The sequence below is a fragment of the Phaethon aethereus genome, assembly GCF_964289735.1.
Source record: "Phaethon aethereus genome assembly, chromosome: 12".
In the NCBI taxonomy this organism is placed as follows: Eukaryota; Metazoa; Chordata; class Aves; order Phaethontiformes; family Phaethontidae; genus Phaethon; species Phaethon aethereus.
In genome coordinates this window covers 22,935,595-22,958,295 of record NC_138588.1, presented here as the reverse complement: position 1 = coordinate 22,958,295, position 22,701 = coordinate 22,935,595, and the positions used below count along the sequence as shown (strand labels likewise).

At 50.2% G+C, this 22,701-nt stretch overlaps 1 protein-coding gene across 3 annotated transcripts in view; it reads right to left on the bottom strand.

Moving 5' to 3' along the window:
* CPEB1 (cytoplasmic polyadenylation element binding protein 1) overlaps positions 1 to 21,626 on the bottom strand; it is a gene marked incomplete at its 5' end in the record, with an annotated part of 36,006 nt that extends 14,380 nt beyond the window's left edge. The window contains 2 exons of one of the 3 annotated variants that reach the window (XM_082004990.1): positions 11,326 to 11,514; positions 21,536 to 21,626. In XM_082004990.1, coding sequence (XP_081861116.1) covers positions 11,326 to 11,514; positions 21,536 to 21,611 — 265 coding nt within the window. Of the gene's footprint in view, positions 1 to 11,325; positions 11,515 to 21,535 lie in introns of those variants that run through there. The other 2 variants (XM_082004991.1, XM_082004992.1) reach the window with 2 other exon arrangements.
* Positions 21,627 to 22,701: the final 1,075 nt, after the last annotated feature.

Here is a 22,701-nt window from a genome sequence, read left to right as displayed (position 1 = left end):
TTTTATAAGAGATTGATGTGAAGACGAGCCCTAAGGAGCCGGACAGCTCTGGAAAGGGCTCTGGGTAAACAAACCACCTCACTACTATGCTGATGACAAATGACTCTTTACTGCCTTGAGTAAAACCTTAAGATAAGAAGAACACTGCAAACAGAGCATCCACTGAATTGATTCCCCGACAGCTAGAGTTGACAAAAAGCTCTGCCACCATTAAGCTGTCCTCTGAACAAGTACTTCTGCTTTAGCTTGGGTCTGCAGGAGACCACCCAGCAAAACAAGCCAACAGCACCTTAGCAGTGCTTACACTCTTTCCTCCTTGGCGCATCAGTTTTTGTCAAGTTATCTGGAAACCAAATCTTTCCCAAAGCAAAAAAAATTCCCACCTTACAGCTGTCCAGGTCCTTCTGCTCAAGATCTTTCCCCACGCTGTCAGAACATCAGTGGAAGCTTCCCCACAGAGGAAAACAGCATTTGCCATAGGGTGACACGCATCAGTCTGCCTGAAGGCAGACGTAACCGCATGCATGTGCACAAGCAGCTCCTTGTTGAGCCGAGCAGCACGCCAGGCCCCAGATTCTTACGTTACAAGCAACATCTGGCACCTGCATGCTTAATGCACAGGCAGTTCGACACCACATTTGGCAGTGGCTCCAAGTGCTAGATGAGCACATGTACACACTTCTGGAAGTCATGCTCTGAATACATATTTCAGCCTTTGAAAGCTCACCGCAGGGCTGGAGAAAGGCTATTTTGAAGGGACCAGGACTTGTCTGAGCAGGTCTACGATGCCAAGCCCTTCAGAGGGTCATTTTTGCTGGCTGGTACCACCATCAAGGTTAGACAGAGGGACACTTCAATCTCTTGCGAGGAGATACCAGAAGTTTGTCTGCTGGGAGATTACTCAGCACAGGAAGGATGGCAGACTGTCAAGATCTCCCCTTCATCCACCAACTACTACTCAGACTGAAAATCCACCCTTCTGCCCTGGTCTTCTTGCAGAGGCAGGGGCAAAGAGGTTGATAGGAAAGTTCTTCCCAAGAAAAGCAGGGCAGAGGAGATGGGTTCCAGCACCGCTGTGCTTCTGCTTCCACTCAGACACCTGCCATGCCCAGTGGCTGCAGAGCCGTATGCACATTTGGGGCAGGGTGGCGGAGGAGGGAAGCAGCGTGACTGAGGCCCTGGAGACTGAACACAGTGCAGTTTCTTTTGTCATTCGTCAAATAAGCTTGTAAAGAAAAAAAAAGGCTGATGTCCCAAACAATAGCCTGCTGCAGTTCCAGAAAAACAGCTCGTCTGCAGTTTTTACCACCCAGCCAGACTCTACCCTGGTGGGGTAGGAGCAGGCTGAATGTTTTAGTCAGCCAAAAAGCAGCACCTCCTACAGACACCATGCAACTTCATGGCAAGAGAAACATTTGCATGTCTGAAAGGCAAACGGGCACCTTAACCACCTCCTACAGCTACGCTTAACATCCCTGTAGTTACAGCAGCAACACAGCCAGACAGGCTGCCAGAGCGAGTTTTCTCCCCCTCCATCACACACAAGCACGGAGCTGTGTAAGACACAACCCGCTCACCACAGGGGAAGGGGTGATCAATACTCCAGACTAATCTTAAGCGAAGTTTTAGCACTTCACACCTGCAGCCATGGGACCTCATGCTGCCTGCGAGGAGCCAACATGCCTGCAGCCGCAGCACAGGGGACACCAACTGAACCAAACCCAGGAGAACTGCAACAACAGTTGCAGGGCTGCAGCACACGGCACAGGAACAGGCTTTGCTTGGCACAGGGAAGGCAGACATTGGATTCCCCCTTCTGTTCACTCCTTAACAGGGAGCTGCAGGGAACAGCCAGGCACTTACAGATGCACAAAGGAACAGGGAAAAGCTGCAGCAAGAGAAGTGGCACAAAAATTTTTTCCTCTTAAGTGGAGCAGCCATGAGACAGGGCCCACAGAGGTAGAGGGGATCTCCATCCTTAGGGTTCGGAGCTCATCTGAGCAGCACACTGGCTACCTCCAGATGTCTTGTCCAGCTCAAATCCTCCCACTTTGATTATACTCCTATTACTTCAATGGAGAAGAAAGTCACTGCTGTTATAAAAGCCACCTGAAGTCAGACCCTCTCCGGAGCTGTTTATCACAGAAGCCTCGATCAACTTCAGCCAACTGCCAGTATTCAAGAAAAGCAGCTCCCAGAACCACAGATGTGATCAAACCAGCAGTAACCACCATTTAAATAGGAACTAAGGTACAACCTTTTTTGTTTCTGAACTACAAAAGAGGAACCTCTGCCCTGACAGATTCTTCATTTGGGGCAAAGAAGAACCGAGGATATTCGGGCAGCTATTTCTGGTTTGCTAAGAAGGGGGCAGGGGAATAAAAAAAGGCAGCATGATCCCACAGCTGAACCACAGAATTAGAGTCAGGACACCTGAGGTCTATTCTTGGTTCTGGTACCAAGATGGTAAGTCACTTCCCTGGAGTGCCCTGAAAAATGGAAACAGCAGCAAAAGTAGGAACACGGGGCAGCTTATTGCATTAACATTTGAGCACACAGGTCCTCCTCCTGCTCTGAGGGAGTGGGACCTGGCTGACAACAAGCCTTGCTGCTTCTTGAGGCATGGAATTTACTACTGTGTTTCTGGGAAGGGAAAACAGATGCCCAAGGTAAATATAAAATCAGTAGAGACAGCTAAAACATGATTCGGGATTAGAAGTGCGCAGGTAATTGCATTCACTAAGCAGACTGCCACAACTGCATTAGTCTTTAAAAAGATCAGAACATTGAAATACAGCAGGGTTTAACATATATCAGTCCTGTCTGGATTTAAAAGCCAACATATTCAGGTCAAATTCTGCACAACAAGCTTCAGCTTCGCAAGCCTCAAGAACAAACACTTCTATATTTAAGTACCAAACTCCTCTCAATTATTTGCTGCAACATCCAGGGTGCAAACTCTGCAGCATGTGTTACTTTATGTGCAAACAAGGATGAGACTGACTCATTTTCACCACTCACTGCATCACAGTTTGTGGGGTGTCAAGTCCATCAGGATACCACCTTTAGGAGAAGGTATGTTCTTTAGAGGGGGAGCAGGCTGTTGGCCATACCCCTTTGGGCAAGGCAGCACACTGCTGTGAAGGAAAAACAACTAAAAAAGACAAGCTTTAGTCCTGAATGTAATCTTTCTTTGAAAAAAACAGGCACACAAGCCTCACTGAGGCATTCAGCTGGCATAAAGCCACATAATATTTCCATCACTAGACTGGCACACCCAGTACCACCAGTGATGCCTGCAAGTTCCCAGTTACCTTCCAGAGGTCTGCATGCCTCGGGTACAGCATGACAGCCTTAGGGGTTTGCTTCACTTTCCCTCTGCACCCAGAGAGAAAACAAGCCAGAGGGGCAAAGAGGGAGGCCAGGCATTTCTCTGCGGCCATCTCAAGTGGATGGCAGCTGCTGCTGTGTCTGAGAGCAGCCTCTGAGCTGGCACTAGCACAGACATCACCTGTGATTCAGCTGTTTTGCCAGCGCCTAACAGACCACGCACAAGGCAAGCGAGCCCAGAGACGTGGATACAAGGTGCCGAGATGGAAGATGCGGCACTGGCTGGAGACACCCTGCGCAGCATGCCTGCCCTCAGCCCACACCCTCTGGGAGGCTGTTTATTCAGCCCCGCAATGGTACTGCGCAACGCCTGCGTGGGGACAGCTCAAGGACCACAGCACCTTTTAGAAGCAGATAATTTCAGTGCCAGCACAATGGAGGTGCCCATTAAAGAGGTCTTGTTCTGGCAACACCAAGGGAGCCCATGAATTAGTTTCTACAGCCCCTTGGGCGAGTCATGCTGCAGCACCACGCTATGCAGCCTGGGCATCGGAGCAGCAAGCTGTGCCCAGGCAAAATGCAGCACCAGGGACAACCTCAAGTCTGAGGCAGGAGCAGATGCTGAACTCGGGGCCTGTCCCACCAGAGCTGGGGAAGGGGAGGAGCAGGCATCACTCCCACCATCTGCTACAGGCAGCCCCAGCGCACTGGGAGAGCAGCTCCTAAAGCCATGTGGAAGTCCAGGCAGTTCCCTTACCCAGCTCCAACTGAAAGCACTCAGACCTGCACATGCTGTGGAGTTTGTAGTGAAGGCACTGAGCCAAAAACATGTTCAGGGCCTCTTCTACAGAGCTACCATATTACCCCTGATGAAGCTGCAGCAGACAGCCTTTCACACCTGCTCTGCTCAGCAAGCAAGCATCCCATTTGCTGCTTGGATATGTAGCAGTGGAAGGGCTGGAGGAAAACATACCCAGCCCCATCTCTCATTTCACCAGCACAATTTTGGGGTTGAATCTTACCCCAGAGCTTGCACACACCTAACATACCCTGCTGCTAGCTCCGATACTGATCGCAACAGGGCATGGGGGCAAGACTAAGCTACTAGTTGCCTGGGGCAGCTCCAAGCCACCAAACAGCAGCTCCAATGCTCTCCTCAGAAGGCAACATGCTTGTTAAGGCTCACTTCAAGAGCTAGCCAAGAGGCATGCGCTCCAGACTACAACTCAAGCCAAGAAGCTTACAGGCAAGCTCCAGAAGCCCAAAGTACTTGTGCACACCAGCATTGCCAGTCAGCAAATCTATGAAGGGCTGAGATTGCCACTGCTGGAGTATTTTCATCATTGCACCACCAATGGCTTTGAGCAGGATCAGATGCTTGAGAAGTCTGTGCCTTCCTTGTGCCCACACTTGTCCACTGTTACCTCCAGAGAGCAGGCAGGCAGCAGCCACAGCCCCTCAGGGTTGCTCCTGAGGCCATGATAAAACATCCTTCCCTGAGAGAAGTCAAGGGGAGGGTTTTGGGTGGTGCATGCCTGCTCCTGCAAGCCGCCTCCAGCACAAGACTGGAGGCTGCCCTGACCCACTTCAGTGCTAGCTGGATGCAAGCAGAGATCCTGGTTAGGTTCCTGTTCCAGTTACTCATCTATTTGCATCTTCTATTTTACAGCATCAGCGCAAATAAAAATAAATCTGTTTAGGAGAAGCTGTTCAAATGGGAGCTTTAAGAGGTGGATTAAGAGCAGCTTCCATTAGAAATCAATTGCAAACTCAGAGTTTTGATAGTTGTTTTACTTATTTGATACATATTTTATCCTTTTAAGGATCAAATACTGCTGCCACATGAGCAGTCTGCAGCTATTAAGTGCTCCCTGCTTTCTACTCCACCACACAGCTGGCTCTAGCCAGCAGTTGAGAAATCAGCCCACAGAGCGTGAGCAGCCCTTACTGAAACATGCTCAAGAAACAAGGGCCCATTAAGCATCCACACCAAGTGTCCTCAGAACAGCCCTACAAGAGCTAAGATGGCACGGGGCAGGCTTTCAGTAAGGCCATCTCAGGTACTCATGAAATACAGCTGCCACGCAGGAGACCATGCCAGTCAAGCCAGCTCACAGCTTCGTTCCCATACAGCATTATTATAATTAACCTCCACACAGACAGCACTACCACCATGTTTGTGCTTCCTGAACAGTAGGCAGGCTGCTCCAGAAGGACCACGGCTTAATGCACAGCTGCCACAAAAGCCTGTTTTCCTTTCAAGGCAAAGGACACTGAGAACACAGGGATTCAGGATCCCCACCACCACATTTGCTTGAATCAGGTGCAGGTCTGAGGCCAGCAAGAGATGGTCCGGCCTCCTTGCTCCAGCACAAACAGCCATACCACCAGCAGTACAAAGGAACCTTTTACTGGATTTTCCAGGCAGACTTGGGCTTAAACCTGAGTGAGACTGCAGGTGAGTTCTGATGAAGCAAGTCTCAGGGTGAAGTGCTCACTCCCTGGTCCTGAAGCTCCCCTTTCACTAGGGAGCAGGAAAAAATCCTCCTTGGGTACCCTGGTAACAACCTAGAGTTATCCAGATGCTGAGCTCTCCTCTATCGGAGTAAGTCTCTGAAACCTTCCTCTAGCACAAGGAGAAGGATTTTCATGCAGCCAAGCAGGAGTTGAGGGCACACCTAGGCAGCAACTGTTTACTGAAGCTGGTTGTCCAAAAGGCAGCCGGTAAGAGCACGGGGAGAGATGTGGACACAGAGAGGCACAAGGGAAAGCGCTATGGAGCACGCACTCGGCACCATGCTGCAGCACAGGTTAGCCTAGCAGCAAATTAAACAGCCAATGATAACAGATATCCAGGCAACTTCCCTCACCCAAATCCTCTGCCCCTCTAAGGTCTTCCTCAAGCTCTGCAGCCAACAACTCAAGACAACTGCTCAAAGGCAGCCAGCAATTTTCATGTTGTACTTATTAGCAACAGCTACCCCCATACTACTTAGCAACTCTCACTTGGGGGGGTTCTCAGGTGCCTGCCACCATATACACAGTATTTCCTGAGGACAGTGTGAAAACAGCCCCTCCTTGGGGAGCAGCTTGAGTCCCTCCTGCTGTTATTGAAAAGAAAGGCTAGGAGGCCATGACAACCATGCTTCCTTCTGTGCAACAGGTCTTTTCTTTCATCCTTCAGAGACAGGGTTTTGCCTTGAAGACTTCAGAGCGATTTGTACGCAGAGGCCTCAGCTATCTGCCAGGCAATGCACAACAGACTGCCTGCAGTTCTAGCCTAGCAGATTTTAAGCAACTACAGGTGATTAGCATGTTCACCCTTACTGCAGAAAAGTTGCTGTGCACCGGGAAGCAGGAAAACTAAAGGCTGAAGAGATCCAGCAGTGCTTCCCTACCACAAGCAGTTTCCCCAGCACCAGAGCTGTAACCTTGCAGGTTAGAGAATGAGACAGCAGCAGCCACCCCAGAGGGGGCACGGATGAGGCTGGAGCTGCAGCCTCGAGAGCAGATCCAAGACAAAGCTCGAATCTGCTGCTGCACCAGCAGCTTTAGGGACACACACCAAGCAGAGAGGCAGATACAGCAAGGTATCCAACACCATAAGAGCTCACCTGCTCAGGCTGGGCTCACCTAGAGAGAGGCTGACATCCTCTCTGGAAGGAGAGCTGATCCTTCCGAAAATGCCCTTGCAGGTTAGCATTGCAAACAGTGTTAACAGGCTGGTTCTAGGATGATTTCCCAGTGGGCAAAGTCTGCCTGTCCCACATAGGGTTAGGCTCAGCCTCCCAATGTAGGGCAGGACAGACCAGCCAGACCAAGCAGCTGGCATGCAGGCTAAAAAACCAGCCAGGCAGACCCAAAATCTGCACACTGATCTGCTTGTGTACTGCTGTCATCTGTTCTCCAGGCAAAAATTGGATCAAGACCCCATTTGCTTGTGCTCCTTGAGGAACAGGGCAGCAAAGGTAAAGGATACCATGAAGGGCATTCCCATCTCGCCACCTCTTAACCCCTCTCTGTCTCTGCAGAGGGATGAACTCAAAGGTCTTGATGCAAGCAGCTGCCTTAGAAGTGGAAGTGCTGCCTCAAGAAATACAGCTGGAGATGGCAGGTCTGGAAGTGTTCAAGGCCAGTTTCCTGCAAAAGCCCCTCCCCAGGCCACAGAGCAGGTTTCTGAGACTTGCTGAAGTATTTCCAGCCTGACAGATCTAGTGGTAGCAGTGGGTTTGAGATGCCTTGCCTGCGATGAGACAGCAGTTCAATCTTACAGCCAAATGAAGGCAACTTGAGCCTGCAGCGGCTGCCGTCTCCCGGCGAGGGTCTCTCCAGACACCAGCTTCAGGGACTGGCAGCGCATCCAGAATGCTCTCAAGGGCTAGGCACACCTTCTCAGCGCATTATGGTGCTGGACCCAGAAGGAAAACTTGTTCCAGGTAACCTTGTCTGGGTGCAAGGGGTTAAGCAGCCCTTTGGGAAGGAGGACATAGGCAGGACCAGCCTCCCTGCTCTCTGGCCTCCTCTGCCCTGGCAGCCACCTGATCCCACCGTACCAAGCTGCACGGTAACACCAGAAGGATTTGGAACCACAGGTCCATCCCAGGCTGAGCACTCCACACTGGCAGGGACTATGCAGACAGGAGAGGAGGTCCCAGCTCATCAGTACACAAGCACAGGCACTTGCAGGGGACCACATCAGCAATATTTTTAGCCCAATTGTTAGCTTTTTGGTTTGGTTTTTTTTTTGCATTTCCACCCTTCCAGGCACCTCCCTGTGCATCTGTGCAGCTGAGTCACTGCTGGAACCTTCCAAACGCTTGGGCACCAGGGTGCTTGGCAGCACCATCCCTCCCCAGCCCCTAGTGACAGCCCAGCTCTGACACAACCTCACCTGCTCTCAGGACACCCTGACAGAGACCCCAGCCCTTGGGGTTAGGCCAGCAGCAGCCTCCCAGGCCTCAGCACTGGGCATCAGGAATACCCAGACACAGTAGCATCCTCCTCATGTCCTCCCTCTTTTTGTCACACTTCGGCCAACTGGAAGCATCAGCATCTGCCAACTCCTCAGATCTGTATGGCTTTCAGGCAGAGGAGCACTCCTTTGCCACCTGGAAAGCGTTTTGCAGCCTTTCGGAAGATGCTCCTGAACTACAAGATCTCTCCTCCCAAGGAGCTCCACATTGCCACTCCAGAGTCTTCACAGAGGAGAAAAAGATGAGGTTCTGCAGACGTGGGAGGTGTGGGCAGGCTGAAGCAATACACCAGCTGTGCACCAGCCTGTCACTTCTCCAGCCAGCCTACAGCATCCCCACAGCTCTGAGCAGGAGAGTAACAGCAGCCCAGGCCAAGGAACCGCTCCCAGCCCAGCTGCTGCACACTCAAGGAGGGTGGGATTGGGAGGGAGAAGATAGGCTCAGGACCACAACACCCCCAGCTGTATAGCCCTAGGCCCTCTCTGCACAGCCTCTGAAGGCCAGAGGCTCCTCTGTTGAAGCAGCACAAATACATTTGGGCTGGTTTTATGCCCAAATCCCCCCTCACATACCAAGGAGAATACCATGAGCAAGAAGTGAGGAAACAGGCCTCTCCAGAGAGTATTGGGTGCCATCTTCCAGCAGCTGTTGCCACAAGTTGTCACAAACACCCACTGGGTGCAGAACACCTGAGCACAAGGCAGCACCCAGGGTTAGATCCTTCCTACCACTCTTCCCAGGCCTCTGCAGCAGGCAGGAGATCCAGCACTACGCACTGCAGTCAGCAGGGGCATCTGATACCAGATACAGCCTCTGTGAGCAGAGAGGTCACCAGAGCACCTTCAAATCATCTCCAAACAAATCTCCCTCCTGCAATCAGAAGCTCCTCCCCACTCGACAGTGAACCCCACCACCACCACAGTCCACCCAGCCCCACTGCCCAACCTCCGAGGCACAAAGCCTGCCACAGGCTTGTGTGAGGGCTGCTCGCCTGGCCTGCCGGAGCGCTGCAGAGGCATCTGCACCTCTGCCAAGACAGCCTGGCAGGAAGCTGGCCAAGAGCATTGGAGATGGCTACAGCAGATCAGGTGGGGCTGGGACAGCCACACATAGCAGCCGCCTCGGTGTGCAACAGCCCTTGTTCTGCAGCACCATTGTGCACCAAGCCCCAGGTGTTGCGGTTGTTAGCAGCAGCAGAACCATTCAGTGTGGATGTTGCCTGCTTTAAGTGCGCTCTTTATATTAAAGACCCTATAACAGAGGTTTAGTGCCCCATAGCTTGCTAACAAGCATAGGGGGCTCAGTGCAGAGCTCTAAGGCACCTGCCCAGCCCACCACACACCAGTAACTTCCCTTTCTCCCTCCTCCTTCAAGGTTTTGACCAGCAACGAAAGGAGGACAGAGAGTGCGTGGTATTCCCTGGTTCGTTAAGGGAAGCCCATAGGACCACGTGCTTAAGCAGAGCAAGGCTTAATAAAGCTACCGCAGCCTGACTGCAAGCAGGCCCTAAGTGCCTGTGCTAGGGCCGACACGCAAGCCTGCACGCTACATCTTGCAAAAATTAGATGTAGAAAGTTGAGTACACTGCGCTGATGAAGCTGTCATTTCAAACTCCACTACCCCACAAGTGATTTTTGTTTTACAACCCATCCAGCAATTCAGGGCTATGTCCCAGAAGCTCTTCCTATCCCGAGAGCAGCATCCCCTGGACATCAGAGGTGGTCGATAGCACACCCTTGCCCCCCCTCCCCACAAACATCTACATGGGCAAAGCACACTGCCCAGGCCACCCCAGAAGCTATCTACATTCCTGTCAGCACCAACTTCACGCCTGGGGCCTCCTGTGTCACCCAAGTCTGTGCAGAGATGCACTACCCTTTTAACAAAGCAGCAGCGTGCTGCTATAAAGGGATGAGTTTCTGTAGCAACCAGGCTGAACTTGTACAAACTCTGCCAAAGCACTAGATCTTTCCATGGACTAATACTTGAACGAACACACCATCATTTGCAAAACTGTTTTTTACAGCCCTTAAAGACCGGGAAGTAAACTCTTCCCCCTGCTCTGTCAGCAGGCCGCAAAGATGCATTAAGTTTGCGCACACCGCACCCCTTTCTCCTCCTGCAGAGAAAGCTGGTGTTTCTAGAAGAGTTAACTGAACCCTGCATCACTCTGGGTGAAGCACCCAGCACCCCAAAAACTCCCCATCTGATCCCAGCTGCAAAGCCAGACCGGAGAGGATTGAGGGGGAAGGGCAAACCAGCCAGCAGCGCGTGGCTGCAAGCCCACACCCTGCCGATCACGTAGGTTTGCGCTGGACCAAAAGAGTTAAAGCAAGAAGCCATTCCACTGCATCTCCAACCCACTGCTAGGAGCAAGACCGCTATTTCTAGTTGAACGTGGGAGTGGAGAAGAATCCCTCCAAGTCTTCCACCCAGCCTGCAAGCTGCCGGCTGAAGTTGTTAGTCGGGTGCCGGCTGCACATACCACACCCCACAGGCAGAGTTCAGCAGGCATCGCTGCCGTAGCATAGGAGCAAGTGGTGCTGCCTGGACTTTTGCGGTTGGGCAGGAGGGGTACCCCTGCCAGCACGCGCACCCCTGCCTGCAGAGCTACCTGCCACCGGGGATTTTCTCGGGCTGCCGAAGTTCAGCCTCACTCCCACCCGGCGCGTTCAGCCTCCTGACACCACACCCCCCACCCACTCCCTCCAAACACAGGGAGAGCATTTCTCCTAGTCTCTCAGCGAGGTTATTCCTCCACCAGCATTACAGCTGCGAGAAAAACATAAGCCTGGGCACTTCTTGTCTGCAGTGAACTGACAGCAGAGCAGAGGGGGCTGTGGCACAGCCAGCCACAGCCTCCCCAACTAAACAGCCACATTACACAAGCATTACGGGTCAGAAGCCCCCATCATTAACTGCCAGCACCTCGTTACACAAGCAAATCTCACCGCATTAGCTTTGAAACAGCCAAAAATAAAAAGAATCCAACAACTGTTGCTGCGTGTGTCAGCAGACTCACCGGACTGTGTGCTGGTTTGCGCTGCAGCGTCAGAGTCCTGGGTGCTCCAGGGTCTGTCCCACCCTGTCAGGTTGAGGGACTGCAGGCCAAGGCACAGATCATTGGTGTCTGGGAGGCCACGGGAAGACTCTTGCGTGGACGTGGGGAAAAGCATCCTGCTTGCCACTGCTTCTTCAGAGTCCTGGAAGTCTGCTCAGATTGAGAACAAACAGAAGCTTGAGAGTTCAGGGCTGCTTTTTTCTTTTTAAAGAAAGGAGTTTTCCAAAGCGTTAAGCCCTGAGCCAGGTCTCGTGCCGCTCTGAAGCCACGGCTTCTGCAACTGGCAGTTGCACCCCAAAAGGGAGGGCTACCATATGTCCAGAAACCAGCCCCCCACCCCCCTCAGCCCCTCCACCTTCCTATCCCGTCTGCATTACTGACTGGGTCAGCATGTGACCAGGCTGCTGATGCTTACTGTGCTGACAGTGACGTCACTCAGCCATGCAAGGGAACTGCATCAGCTCTTACAAAATAAGGTAAGAAGGATAAGATTTCCCCCGAAAGACAAGACAGCAGACAGAAGGAGAGAGGTGCAGCTCCAGTAAATCAAGGGAGGCAGGCAGCACAAAAGCAGGGCTCCACAATACGGCACAGCAGACGACAGGCTTGAGGCAGCGATCCCCCCAGCAACGACGACAGCAGCAGCAGCGACAGAGCAGACAGTTTTAGTGCTACCCAGCTCTCCTGTCCCCGCCTCCCTCCACCCACAAAACCCAAAAACACTTTAGTCCTGGACAGACTCCAGCTGCTGGCTCCAATTCAGAGCCCAATGCAAAGCTTCGCAATTCTGCTAGCATAATCTATTTGGTTCAACTTGGCCACTGTGCCTCACTGACTCTGCATTGTTTACCACTGAGTAACAAGTATAACCTTCAACCCCCCGCTACCCGAAGAGAAGCCCCATTATCCCGGGTCCAGCCCGAGCAGGCACATCACACTGGTACAGGGAGAAGAGGACCAGCCAGAGGGCAGGACCCACTTCACATCAGGAATTTTTCGTGGCCTGTTTACCTTCCGCCTGCCTGGTCGTCCCCCCCTCCCCTTTCCCAGCCCTCCCCTTCCCTGCGGGGTGTTCACAAGCCTACGGTACTGGAGACACCGGATTCTTGCCTCGGTTTAAGCCTGTGCCAACAGCCTAAGGAAACGCAGCAGGTTCATAGTCTGAGAATTCCAGTTTAATGCGAGGATCTGGGGGCTGATGAAACCACAAGATGCTCAGCTGTGTTACCCAAAATCTGAGTCAGAGGGCATTTATAAGCCAGCTACCAAGCAGCAGCAGCTGTCTCCTCCTCCCCCTGCCCCCACACCCTCCCACTGTGCCATCAGATGTACACCTCACACACACCGCTCTGGCTCTTCAGCAGGGCGCTGCAGCGACTCCAGCCTGTCACGTTATCCCTCACGTGCAGCCCCGGCCATCCCAGACAGCCTGACGGCATTCCTGGACTCCTTTGCCACATCCATGGCCACATCCCGTGCCACTCGGTTGCCCATGACCTAGCAAAGCCCAGGCAAGGCCCGGCAGCAGTTGGGCACAAGACACAGACCGCTGCTGCCACCGGAGGTGCAACCCTCACCTTCACCCCACAGCAGTTTGGGGAGCAACAGCATTCCCAGATCACAGTGAGGGCTGAAGCACTGCTGTTGGGAGGAGACCAGCCAAAACCATACCTGCTGGCAACACACTGCCTTCCCCCTTGCCAGCTGCAGCCTCCTCCACAGCACTTCACCAGGATAGCTTCCACCAGGGCTTTTTCTCCCCCCTTCTACTCCCCTAGTAGTACGAGTACAAGCTGTAGTGCCAATTCAGTCACATTACTATCAAGCACCTGTAACAGCATCAAATATTCCTCCAAAAGATTCACACTGCATCTTCAGCAGGGTATTTCACTGCATTAATTCTTCCAGAATAGTTTTCAGATTGCTTGTTTTGGACAAGCCCTAAAAAACATTTATAATGCAGCTGTAGGGAAGAGAGGATAAAGGCACATTGCTCAGACATCTCAGTTCCCACAGCAACCATAACTTGCCCATATGAATATGTAACATTTCCGCATTTATGAAAATGCGGAAGCGCTGTACTCTAGCCCAGATCCCTGGCAGTAGGAGACTACCTTCTCTTTGGGGACCAGGATCTTGCTAGGTTTTATGCCATCTTCAAGATTAATTCCCACCAAGCTTCCTCTTCTGGGAAGCATGGACACAGAATACCAACAGACAGCACTGATCAAGTCCCGCCCAGAGTCCCTGACCCAACATCTTGGATGAAACCCATCACTGAAGAAATAAGGAAAACAGGGAACAAATTCATCAGCAACAGGAAGCACTCACTCTACAGCATCCAGCCACATTTTCCCTAGCTATCTACATTTTTCAGGAAATAAGCTCCTCCATTTTGTTGAAACCAATCAGACTCAAGTTCAAGAGATCTATGTTCCCCTCTGATGGCTTCAATCTACATTAAAGACAAGCTCCCTGCAATTCAGTTACGGGTATAACTGCTGAAGCACAGAGTAGAATTTGCTTAGATAACCAGCATTTTTTAATTAGACCTTTTCCCATCCAAAGCAAAGAGCCAGCACAAGCCTGCTTCCCCTTTAACACTCCCAGCCACATTGAAAGGTGGATATAGGTCATCAAGCAAAAACACTGACTTAAATAGAATTCAAATGGATTTCTGGAATAGTTATTTTCAAATTCAGAGCCTGGAAATTTGTTACAAAGCAATCAATTGTTGATGGCAGACAAAACTAATAGGATACTGGGGCAGGAAGAATTAATCTCCTACAAAAATTCAGTCTGAAGAGTCACAACCTCAAGTTATTTGTAAGTAAAGATCTACCAAATATTAAATCGTTTCACTTTGCAGCCTGACACAGCCCAACCCAGCCCAAATGCTTTGCTGCAGAGTTTTCCAAGCCCCAAGAACCAGCACAAGTCTTTCCAACCTGGATTTTTCCCTGGAGTTGCCACAGGAAGCCAACCATCCTGGCAGAGGGAGCCGCACTGCGCTGGGCTTGTGCCCGAGCATCTGGGAGAGACCGAGCTCCCGCCTCCCGAGCCGGTTAGGTTTGGTTTCAGCAGCATCACGAGAAGCAAGTCCTTAGTAAAATGCTCCCATGCAGGTCCCGGCACAGGCAGCTCTCCTGGATGACATCCTCCTGTCTGTCCAGAAGATCCCTGGAGCCAGGGTGCACCGCAGCACAGGCTGGACAGCTTTCCACACCACCTCCCAGATGGAAAGCTGCATTTTTCAGACTTCAAATGTTAGCATTGCATTTAAGACATTTCAAAGGCTTCTTAAAAGCTAAGCTCTCCACACAGTTCAGCTCTTCACCTACAGTTAAACCCTACCAGTCCAGCTGGCTTACGCAAGCTGCAGCCCCAGCCACTTGTCCCCACCCCAGCACTCCCTCCCTACTTACACCAGTTTAGGCAGGTGAGTTTCCACACAGGAACCCGGGCTGGGGAACCGATCTAGTTAAAACCAAGCCACCAGGAGTTAGTTTTAGCCTAGCTCATTCCCCTGATCTGGTATGCAGTATGGCTGCACCGACCAGGCATTTGAAACAGGAAAATATTTAGAAAATTACAGACTAAGCCTGCACACAGAGGACAAGCAGGGACTGGCACCAGGAGCTGCGACCCACAGGCAGTTTGCGGCAGGTAGGTTAAGGTAGCATGGGGAGAGCTGAGCACCTCTGTGCCATCAGATGGAGTCTTGAAAGGCAATGCTTCAACCAAGCACAACAATGTTCAGATGTTTGAGCCTTCCAGACCTAGGCCACTTGAAAAGGCAGCTAAAAATCCAGCTCATGGGTTTTACCTTAAAAAAGAGAAAAATCTAGAGAAAGGCAAACAGTTAAGCAAGCATGAACCAAACCAGCTAGATCCCACTCCTACCACCTCCGTGGCCACAAAGAGGTCTCACATGCTCATTTCTAACAGAGCATGAATACAGAGGAAGCCCCTCCAGGAATGAGGCCCCTGAGCATACAGGACAGGGGAAGGATAAGCACAACTCAGCTGTAAGCTCTGTTCGCTCACAAGAACCAGACTCAGCTACAAGACATTTTGTGCACAGCTACCTTGTGGACTAGAGCTCTGACCAAAGCTGAACTTCCAAACCAAATCCAGAGAAGCAAGAGGCAAGGTGAGCATTTCCACAGCCCTTGGGATCCCAAATCCCACAGAAGCAGCATTGCTTTGCCATTCACACCTCTTTACACCTCCAGTTGTAAAGGCTGGGAATTGCATCCCTGAAAATTAAGCTTCCAGTATGTTTTAGCACAAGACAAATCTTGAGCAAAAGCTTTTAGAGGACGAGATAATTGTATTCCTGAGAAACACCGGAGATCAGCAGGGGCTTAGGAAAGCTCTCATTAGGCATAAACCTACTAGTTACAAGCGGTTTTCCAGATACACAACTAAGCATCTTCCCTGTAATCTGAAAAATTTCCTCAAGTGGAGACATTTGCTGCTGCATGACCTGTTTCACAGCCACAGCAAGGAGTCTGCCTTACTCCCTTAGCCACAAACACTTGAACTGGCAAGCAACTACTTAAGAAACTAAAAGGGCACCACAACTTACTGCTTACTTAGAGCCTTACTGCTCTACCTACCTCTTCCAAGAGAAACAGTGAGGAACAGCCACAGGATTACTGCACCAAAACCTGAATGACAGAGCACATTACATCAGGGGACCTTCTGGTTCTTCAGCAACACCATCCAATTTGTAACAGCTGTAGAGTACAACAACTCCAGGCCAAGTCCCTGCTCTCTGCAGAAGAGCATCCACTGATCTGCTTCCATTTGCTGATCTGATGAAGAAACCCATTTACTAAAACTACTTTCCAGTACAGAACTGCATTGTGCCCATGTAGACAAAGACCTGTTAATGTAACACTTGCAATATAAAGGCCAAAAATCAAAGGCACTTCTGGGGCACACAGGTGTTGAATTACACTATTCTGGATGTGTGTACCAGGCATACAGTATTTATTTGGGCAAGCAGAATTGTTCTCAGCTGCCAGCTCCAGGTGAGCTCCAGCTAACAGCCTTGCTCTGCCTTTGGCACCCTGTTAACCCCACAAACTCCAGGCAAGCAGCACTGCATTTTGGCTCTCTGCATCTTACAACACTACCTCACTCAAGGCCACACACATCAGGTCAGCTGCATCCAGCACTGTCTGGCACATTTCCTCACAGCTGCAGGGCAGTGAAGAGCAGAGGCATTTACATTATAGTACCAGAGAGGACTTTTTGGTTGGCTAAACAAGTGATAGGTCATTAATTGACTGCAATTGAGAGCAAACAGGAAGCCCATTTAGTCATCAGCTAGCCTGGGTTTGCATTTGTCCTTCAGTTTTCCTTAAATAAAGCAGCCACCGAGAATCATTAGGACCTGACAGGCCACAACCAAGAGCCTTCACACCAAACTTGGCACCTTAAGCCACTCCCATCCACAGGAAGTCATTTAAGCATCTCCCATTTCTTCACACAATGGACTGTCAACTTACAGCAAAATAATGGCTGCTTTGTCTCAGTTAAATGAGCAGAGCTTAATGAAAGGGCAATCAATGCTGCTGGGACGTTTGGGGTACCTGCAACCCTTTTAAATCCATTTGTTTTAAGCCAGCATTGCTTTCGGTTGAAGCCAGTCAGCTTAACCAGCTGAGTAAGTGGGCATGCAAAGGCTGAAGAGGGAGCTTTACTCACTGTTCTACTTAATTAAGCTGGAAGTTGTGCCTATAGAACAGGCTGATTTCAAAAGCTGGTTTAGGGGTGTTTTTTTAAAAAAAATCTGGTAGCAGCACCTTCCACCCAGCAAGGCCCAGCTTTAAAGCCTGGCAAACAGACCAACTGCTACCTTAAGAGGTTGGCTTTACATTCTTATTCAGATTAGCAATGAACATGCAGATCAGCTTTAAATTTGGGAGAGGAGAACCACATTTCCTGTGGAACAGTTGCTCAAGGACAGGTTGCACTCCAGCAGCACTGGCAGGAGTTGAGCTGGTGGGAGATGCCGACTCCTGCCTCTGGTCACAGGCACATTTTCTCCACTACCACACTGAAAGCCTCTAAAGGTTAACGTCCACACTACACACAACCTTGCTGAGGAAGTTGTGCCTTTCTGCAGAGAGGACTGAATCAGCCTGAAAGGCAGGTGTTTTGAAGCACCATGCGATCCTGTCCCAGAAGTTACCAGACAGGTTCTACAATTACACCTTTCACCACACTGCTGCACTGTACCCTTGGGTTTGGGCTAGCAACCTAAGCCCAGGCTTGGGAAACTCCTGGAGCAAGCACCCATGAACCACTGCCATGGTGGTCAAGCTGGGCCTGATGACTTGCATCATTTTGACAAGGCAACTAAGTTCACCAAGGATTATCATTAACTGCAAACTGATCTTTACAGAGATTTAACATTAGGTATGGCAAGCTAAATCTCCAGCGGCAGTCCCTTCTGCTACGCAGCTCTGCCCAGATCTGGATAAGTCTCCAGCTGTGTCAGATCCAGGACTGCTGAATAAGCTTGTTCTCTCACATTGCTCAGACTGCACTGATCTCTCCTCCACACCGTCTTGCTGTGCACCTCATCACACCAAGTAAGGTGTCTCCACACGTGTTTCCCCAATAGCATTAGTGAAAGGTCACGAATTTCTGCCATCCCTTCTCCACCACATGTAATCCTCTTAAAGCTGAAAGGGGCTTCTTACACACAAGTCCAATCCAGGATAAATTTAGTTTGACCTGAGGAAGACAACTGAAAGCTTGAGGGACTGTGAATAGACTAAAGTACAAGCATTTCCCCTACTGGAATAAAATATCTCCCCCATGCTCTCCCACCAAAGAGTTTAAGTTGTAAAAAGGTAGTCCTTTCACCTGCTACAGCTACTACCTTTAAGAGAGGATCTCCAGGCTCATTAAGACTGCCCAAGCTACCAGTTTCATGACAATACAGCCCAGCTACAATACATAAGCTGTCCCTGCACTGAGTAAAAGCACCAGAGGCTCATGAATTCTTCAGAAGTGATTTAACAAGACGCCACATGAGATCAAGGGTCTCTGCTCCATCAGTCACCTACCCAGAAGCCAGGCTCACTGTAAGCAAGATGCTGAGCCTGCAGAGCATGTTCTTCACTCAAAGGCATGGCAAACAGCTCCAACAGCCTGCTTCAGGCTCTAAACCATCTGCCCAGCATAGGGGGCTGTTAGGAGTTATATTCTGAATTTTAGCAATCAGCTGCTCAGCCTTACAGCCATCAGGGGGATGAATTTCAGCAAAAGACTGCCACAACCTCTAGGCCAGGGTCCAAGGGCTAAAGCACTTCCCCACATGCAGATTGCAGCTGTCCTTGCTGACAGCACCAACATTTTCATGGAAGATGCTCATTAGCAACACATTAAACAGAAGCAGCTCATGCACTTTTCTGACCCAGAGACAGAGGAAAGCTTGCATAACTGCTGCATTCAGGCCCTCGTTACCTACCAAGACGTCCTGACTGACACTAACGAAACGAGGACAGGACTGCAAGCAGACTAATAGCTCTGAACTGCCGATGCACTGGCAGATGCTGACTCATCCACATATTTACAGCTGATAACTGCTGCCCAGCTGGGGTAGCTCAGGTTGTGCTCTATTCAGTCTCTTGTACAGCCCAGAAGCACCTTCTGAAAAAGATCACACATTTCCATTAGCCTAAAGAGTGAGGGCACTCAAGGCAGCCACTTCTCTCGCCCTGGCTGAGCAGTGCCCAACATCCCTTGGGAAGTGAGCAAGCCTCTTTCCTCCTGCCACCGCAAGCATTTTGTGCCACTGCACAAGGGATTTGATACAAGCTAAAAGCCTCCTGTCATGTTACCTAATGCTGAGCAGGGCCCTCACACCGGTCCCCACACTGCACAAGCGGCTGTGCCAGCAGCCAGCACATAATTGTGAGACTGGCCCTCAACTGCTATGTCAGGAACAAGAAAGACTGCTTAGCATGTCCCAAAAAGCACAGCTGTGGTTGTCCTGCAGCAGAAATAGTGTTCACTGGAAGAAACCTCCTTTTTTCCCAACATGCAAGTCCCACCACACTTGTCCTACCAGAGGTCCTCCATAGAAGTTACTCAACAACAGCCTGAAACAAGCACAGTTTAACACCACTGAAGGGAAAGTCACCCAGTTTCCAATCAAAGCACCACTTCTCAGTATCTCCACACCAGGCAAGACCCTCTGCTCCAGACATCCATAAGAAATACGGCAGGGACTGACAGACCAAGCAGAGATTTACATGCAGCAGGCCAGTAAGCAGGTTCATTTCATTGCCAGGTGAACACCCCAGTCACTTAGAGAAGAGCTTTAGAAGTTTAGAAGACAGTACTGCAAGTTAAAATTGATGTGCCAGCTCTAAGCCCAGACCTAAACTCAGACCTAACCCATATCTTCACAGGGTGAATCTGCTCTAGTGGGCAGGTATAGTTCCTTTATCAACTAGGTTAACTTTGGCAAGTAAGCTGAAACTTAATTAGGAAACATCCCCATTTCAAGTTATAAACAGACTATGAAGGGCTACACCTGAGCTTTCAACAAGGCAGCCAGAAAAAACTCCTTCATGAACTCAATGTAAGGAAATGAAGGAAAATACTTAAGTTTATTTCTCCTTTACACTTCCACTGCGCCAAGATCAGATACAACAGACTACCACTGTTCTAAGGGACAAAAAAACATCTAAACAGCTCAGTACAACAGCAAATCTCTAAAAATGCACCACTACCCACACCACTGACCTGAATTAGTTAATATTCACTATGCAACTGCTCAGGAGTAGCCAGTATATCCTCCAATACTGTTTTACTAGGCACGTTTCAAGCAATGCTGGCTATAGATCCATACCTCGAAGCGAACAATTCACTTCCTCTGGTATTTCTGCAGTGCCAGCACAGGATCACATGGCCAGATCAGCCCCTGGTCCACAGTGCTAAGCCCTTCAAATACCCAGGGAGATTAAGCTGCACTGGAAGTCATCTGGTAGCAGTCATTTTGCTAGTCCAGAACAACGTTGCACTGCGCAAGCGTCAGTCTGACCCACAGGATGCCCAGACACCTGTCTGCAGCTTTATATTTTTTTTACACACATTTTATTAAAACTCATCAGATTATCCATGAGCACAAGACAACCCTGTCTCCAAGTGACTGCAAGGAAAGCTTCTCCACCTACAGCAGCCTGCAAGGTCACCAGCAGATGAGGTTTTTCCCTTTTACTTCCCCACTTTGTTTTGGGACAAGTCCAGAGGGTCAGTTTGTTTCCAATAGCAGCCAAAGTGTTTATTGACCCTATAATTCAGAGGCTGGAGGAGCAACAGCAATCTCTTTCAAGTGCCCAAATCCTTGGCACAAGTACCACTGCACAGAAGCGCGCTGGCAAGAGGAACATCAGGCACTGGGCAGGTACATTCACTGGCAGATCTTGCCTACTGTAAAGGGACAAAAGCACATCCTTCACTTACATAAAAATAAGATTGGACCCAACACTCTTTGCTTTGGCATGGAGCCTTCTGTTTTGAGGCAGATTGAGTGCAAGACAGCAGAATATGCCCACTCCCCTCAGCCCGCAGGAAGCAAAACTTGCAGCACCGATTTCCAAATCCCAAGCTCGCTTTGCAAGAAAGTCTTCACCTACACTTACTGCTTCAGTGTGCTCTTAAATACACAATTAAATGACCTGTAGCCAGCACAGTTATTGAAAATTCTTTTGCATTTTTAACATATGCAGCAGATCAACCATACTAACCACTAACAGATTAATCCTGCCTCTAGGAGAGGCAGACTGTAAAGGAGTCTGCTGGAACTATCTATGCCTGAAGTTGGCAGGTCAGGCAGCGAGAGCTCACGTCCTGCCCACGCAATGATCCACGGCACCACAGGGAGCATAAGCAAACCTTCCCGGGCACCTCTGCACTGCCAGGGAATACTTGGGTTATCCATTTCAGGCACACAAATGAAGCCCCAGGTACCAAAACAGCATTAACCCTAACTCCAAGCATCTCTCTGCTCACAAGCACGTGACAACCACCACACCACCGAGAAGCACCACCACATGTTTGCTAGGTCCCACCAAGCAACTTGCCCCTTCCACCAGCCCCAGATCCTCAAGCTCGCCTCCCACCCAGCCAAATGCATCACCTGGCAGGATGTCACTTTTGCTTTTTGTGACAGGCGTGGTGCAGACTCCACTGAAATCCAAAGAATTGTCCAACATGGCATTTATTCGGCGGAATATATCTGCATTGCTGCAAGTGGAAAGTGCAGGGGCATCTGGGCAATCCCAGCAGTCTTTTACACTCCTCCCAGTATCTTCTTTCTGGTAAAAAGAACAAGCATTAGTGTCAAGCTGGCTAGTACTCACCACCCGGCTTTCAACACATTGTGGAAAGTCTGGATTGCCTCCAATACTCATATTAGCTTTAGCTCCAGGTCTTAGCAACACTCAAGCACAATTCTTGGCATTAAAGAAACAGTTAAGCAAACAGGTCAGCACAGCACATCAGACCAGGACTGCCCCAGCCACAAACAGGTACCAACTCACAACAGCTGGGATGAACTTTTAACTAAGAGCCACAGCACCCAAACTAGTTTGGTTGCCAACACAAGCTCCCTGCTGCTTTCCTCCAGCACATAACACCAAAGCAGAGTTCTGATTAAGAGGCACATGCCTTCTCTCCAGAATCAGCCTCCTGGCACTGGGGTACAAGGGGGATGATGTTCATGGTCAAGGCAGCCACAGTAGGTCCTCCTGTGCACAACAGAAGAGAGCACAGCTCACTACCACCCATGTTTGGGAGCTCTGAACAACATCTTGGAATGGCCCAGGTCAGCAGCCACACAATCACTTCAGAAAACAGGCTTGCAGAAAAAACATGGCTTCCCAAAAATAGTCCCAAATCCTGATGCTTCCCTTGGAAAGAGATCCTGATCTTCCCTTTAGGTAGCAGCTCCTGACCACACTGGGAAGTCACCCCAAACCAGCTCTGCTTTAGCATAACCCCCCCATGTTATGTTTAGCATAACACTGATCTACCGGCATAAAGCTTTTGGGGCCATCCTACACGAGCCAGAGCTCTTTTAAAGCTTCCCCCACATGAAAAAGATCAAAACCCTCCTGCTTTCTGGAGCTGGTCCAGAAAACCAGCAAGAACAACTGCTTCCCCAGCTCTGCTCACAAGCCACTTTCACATCTAGGCTTGTTTTGATGCAGCTGCACAACATTCAAGCCTCTGCCAATCTAGAAGCCACTAAAACTTAATCTCTAACCAGCATTTTTGGACCAAGGGCAGGTCTTCCTGCCACCC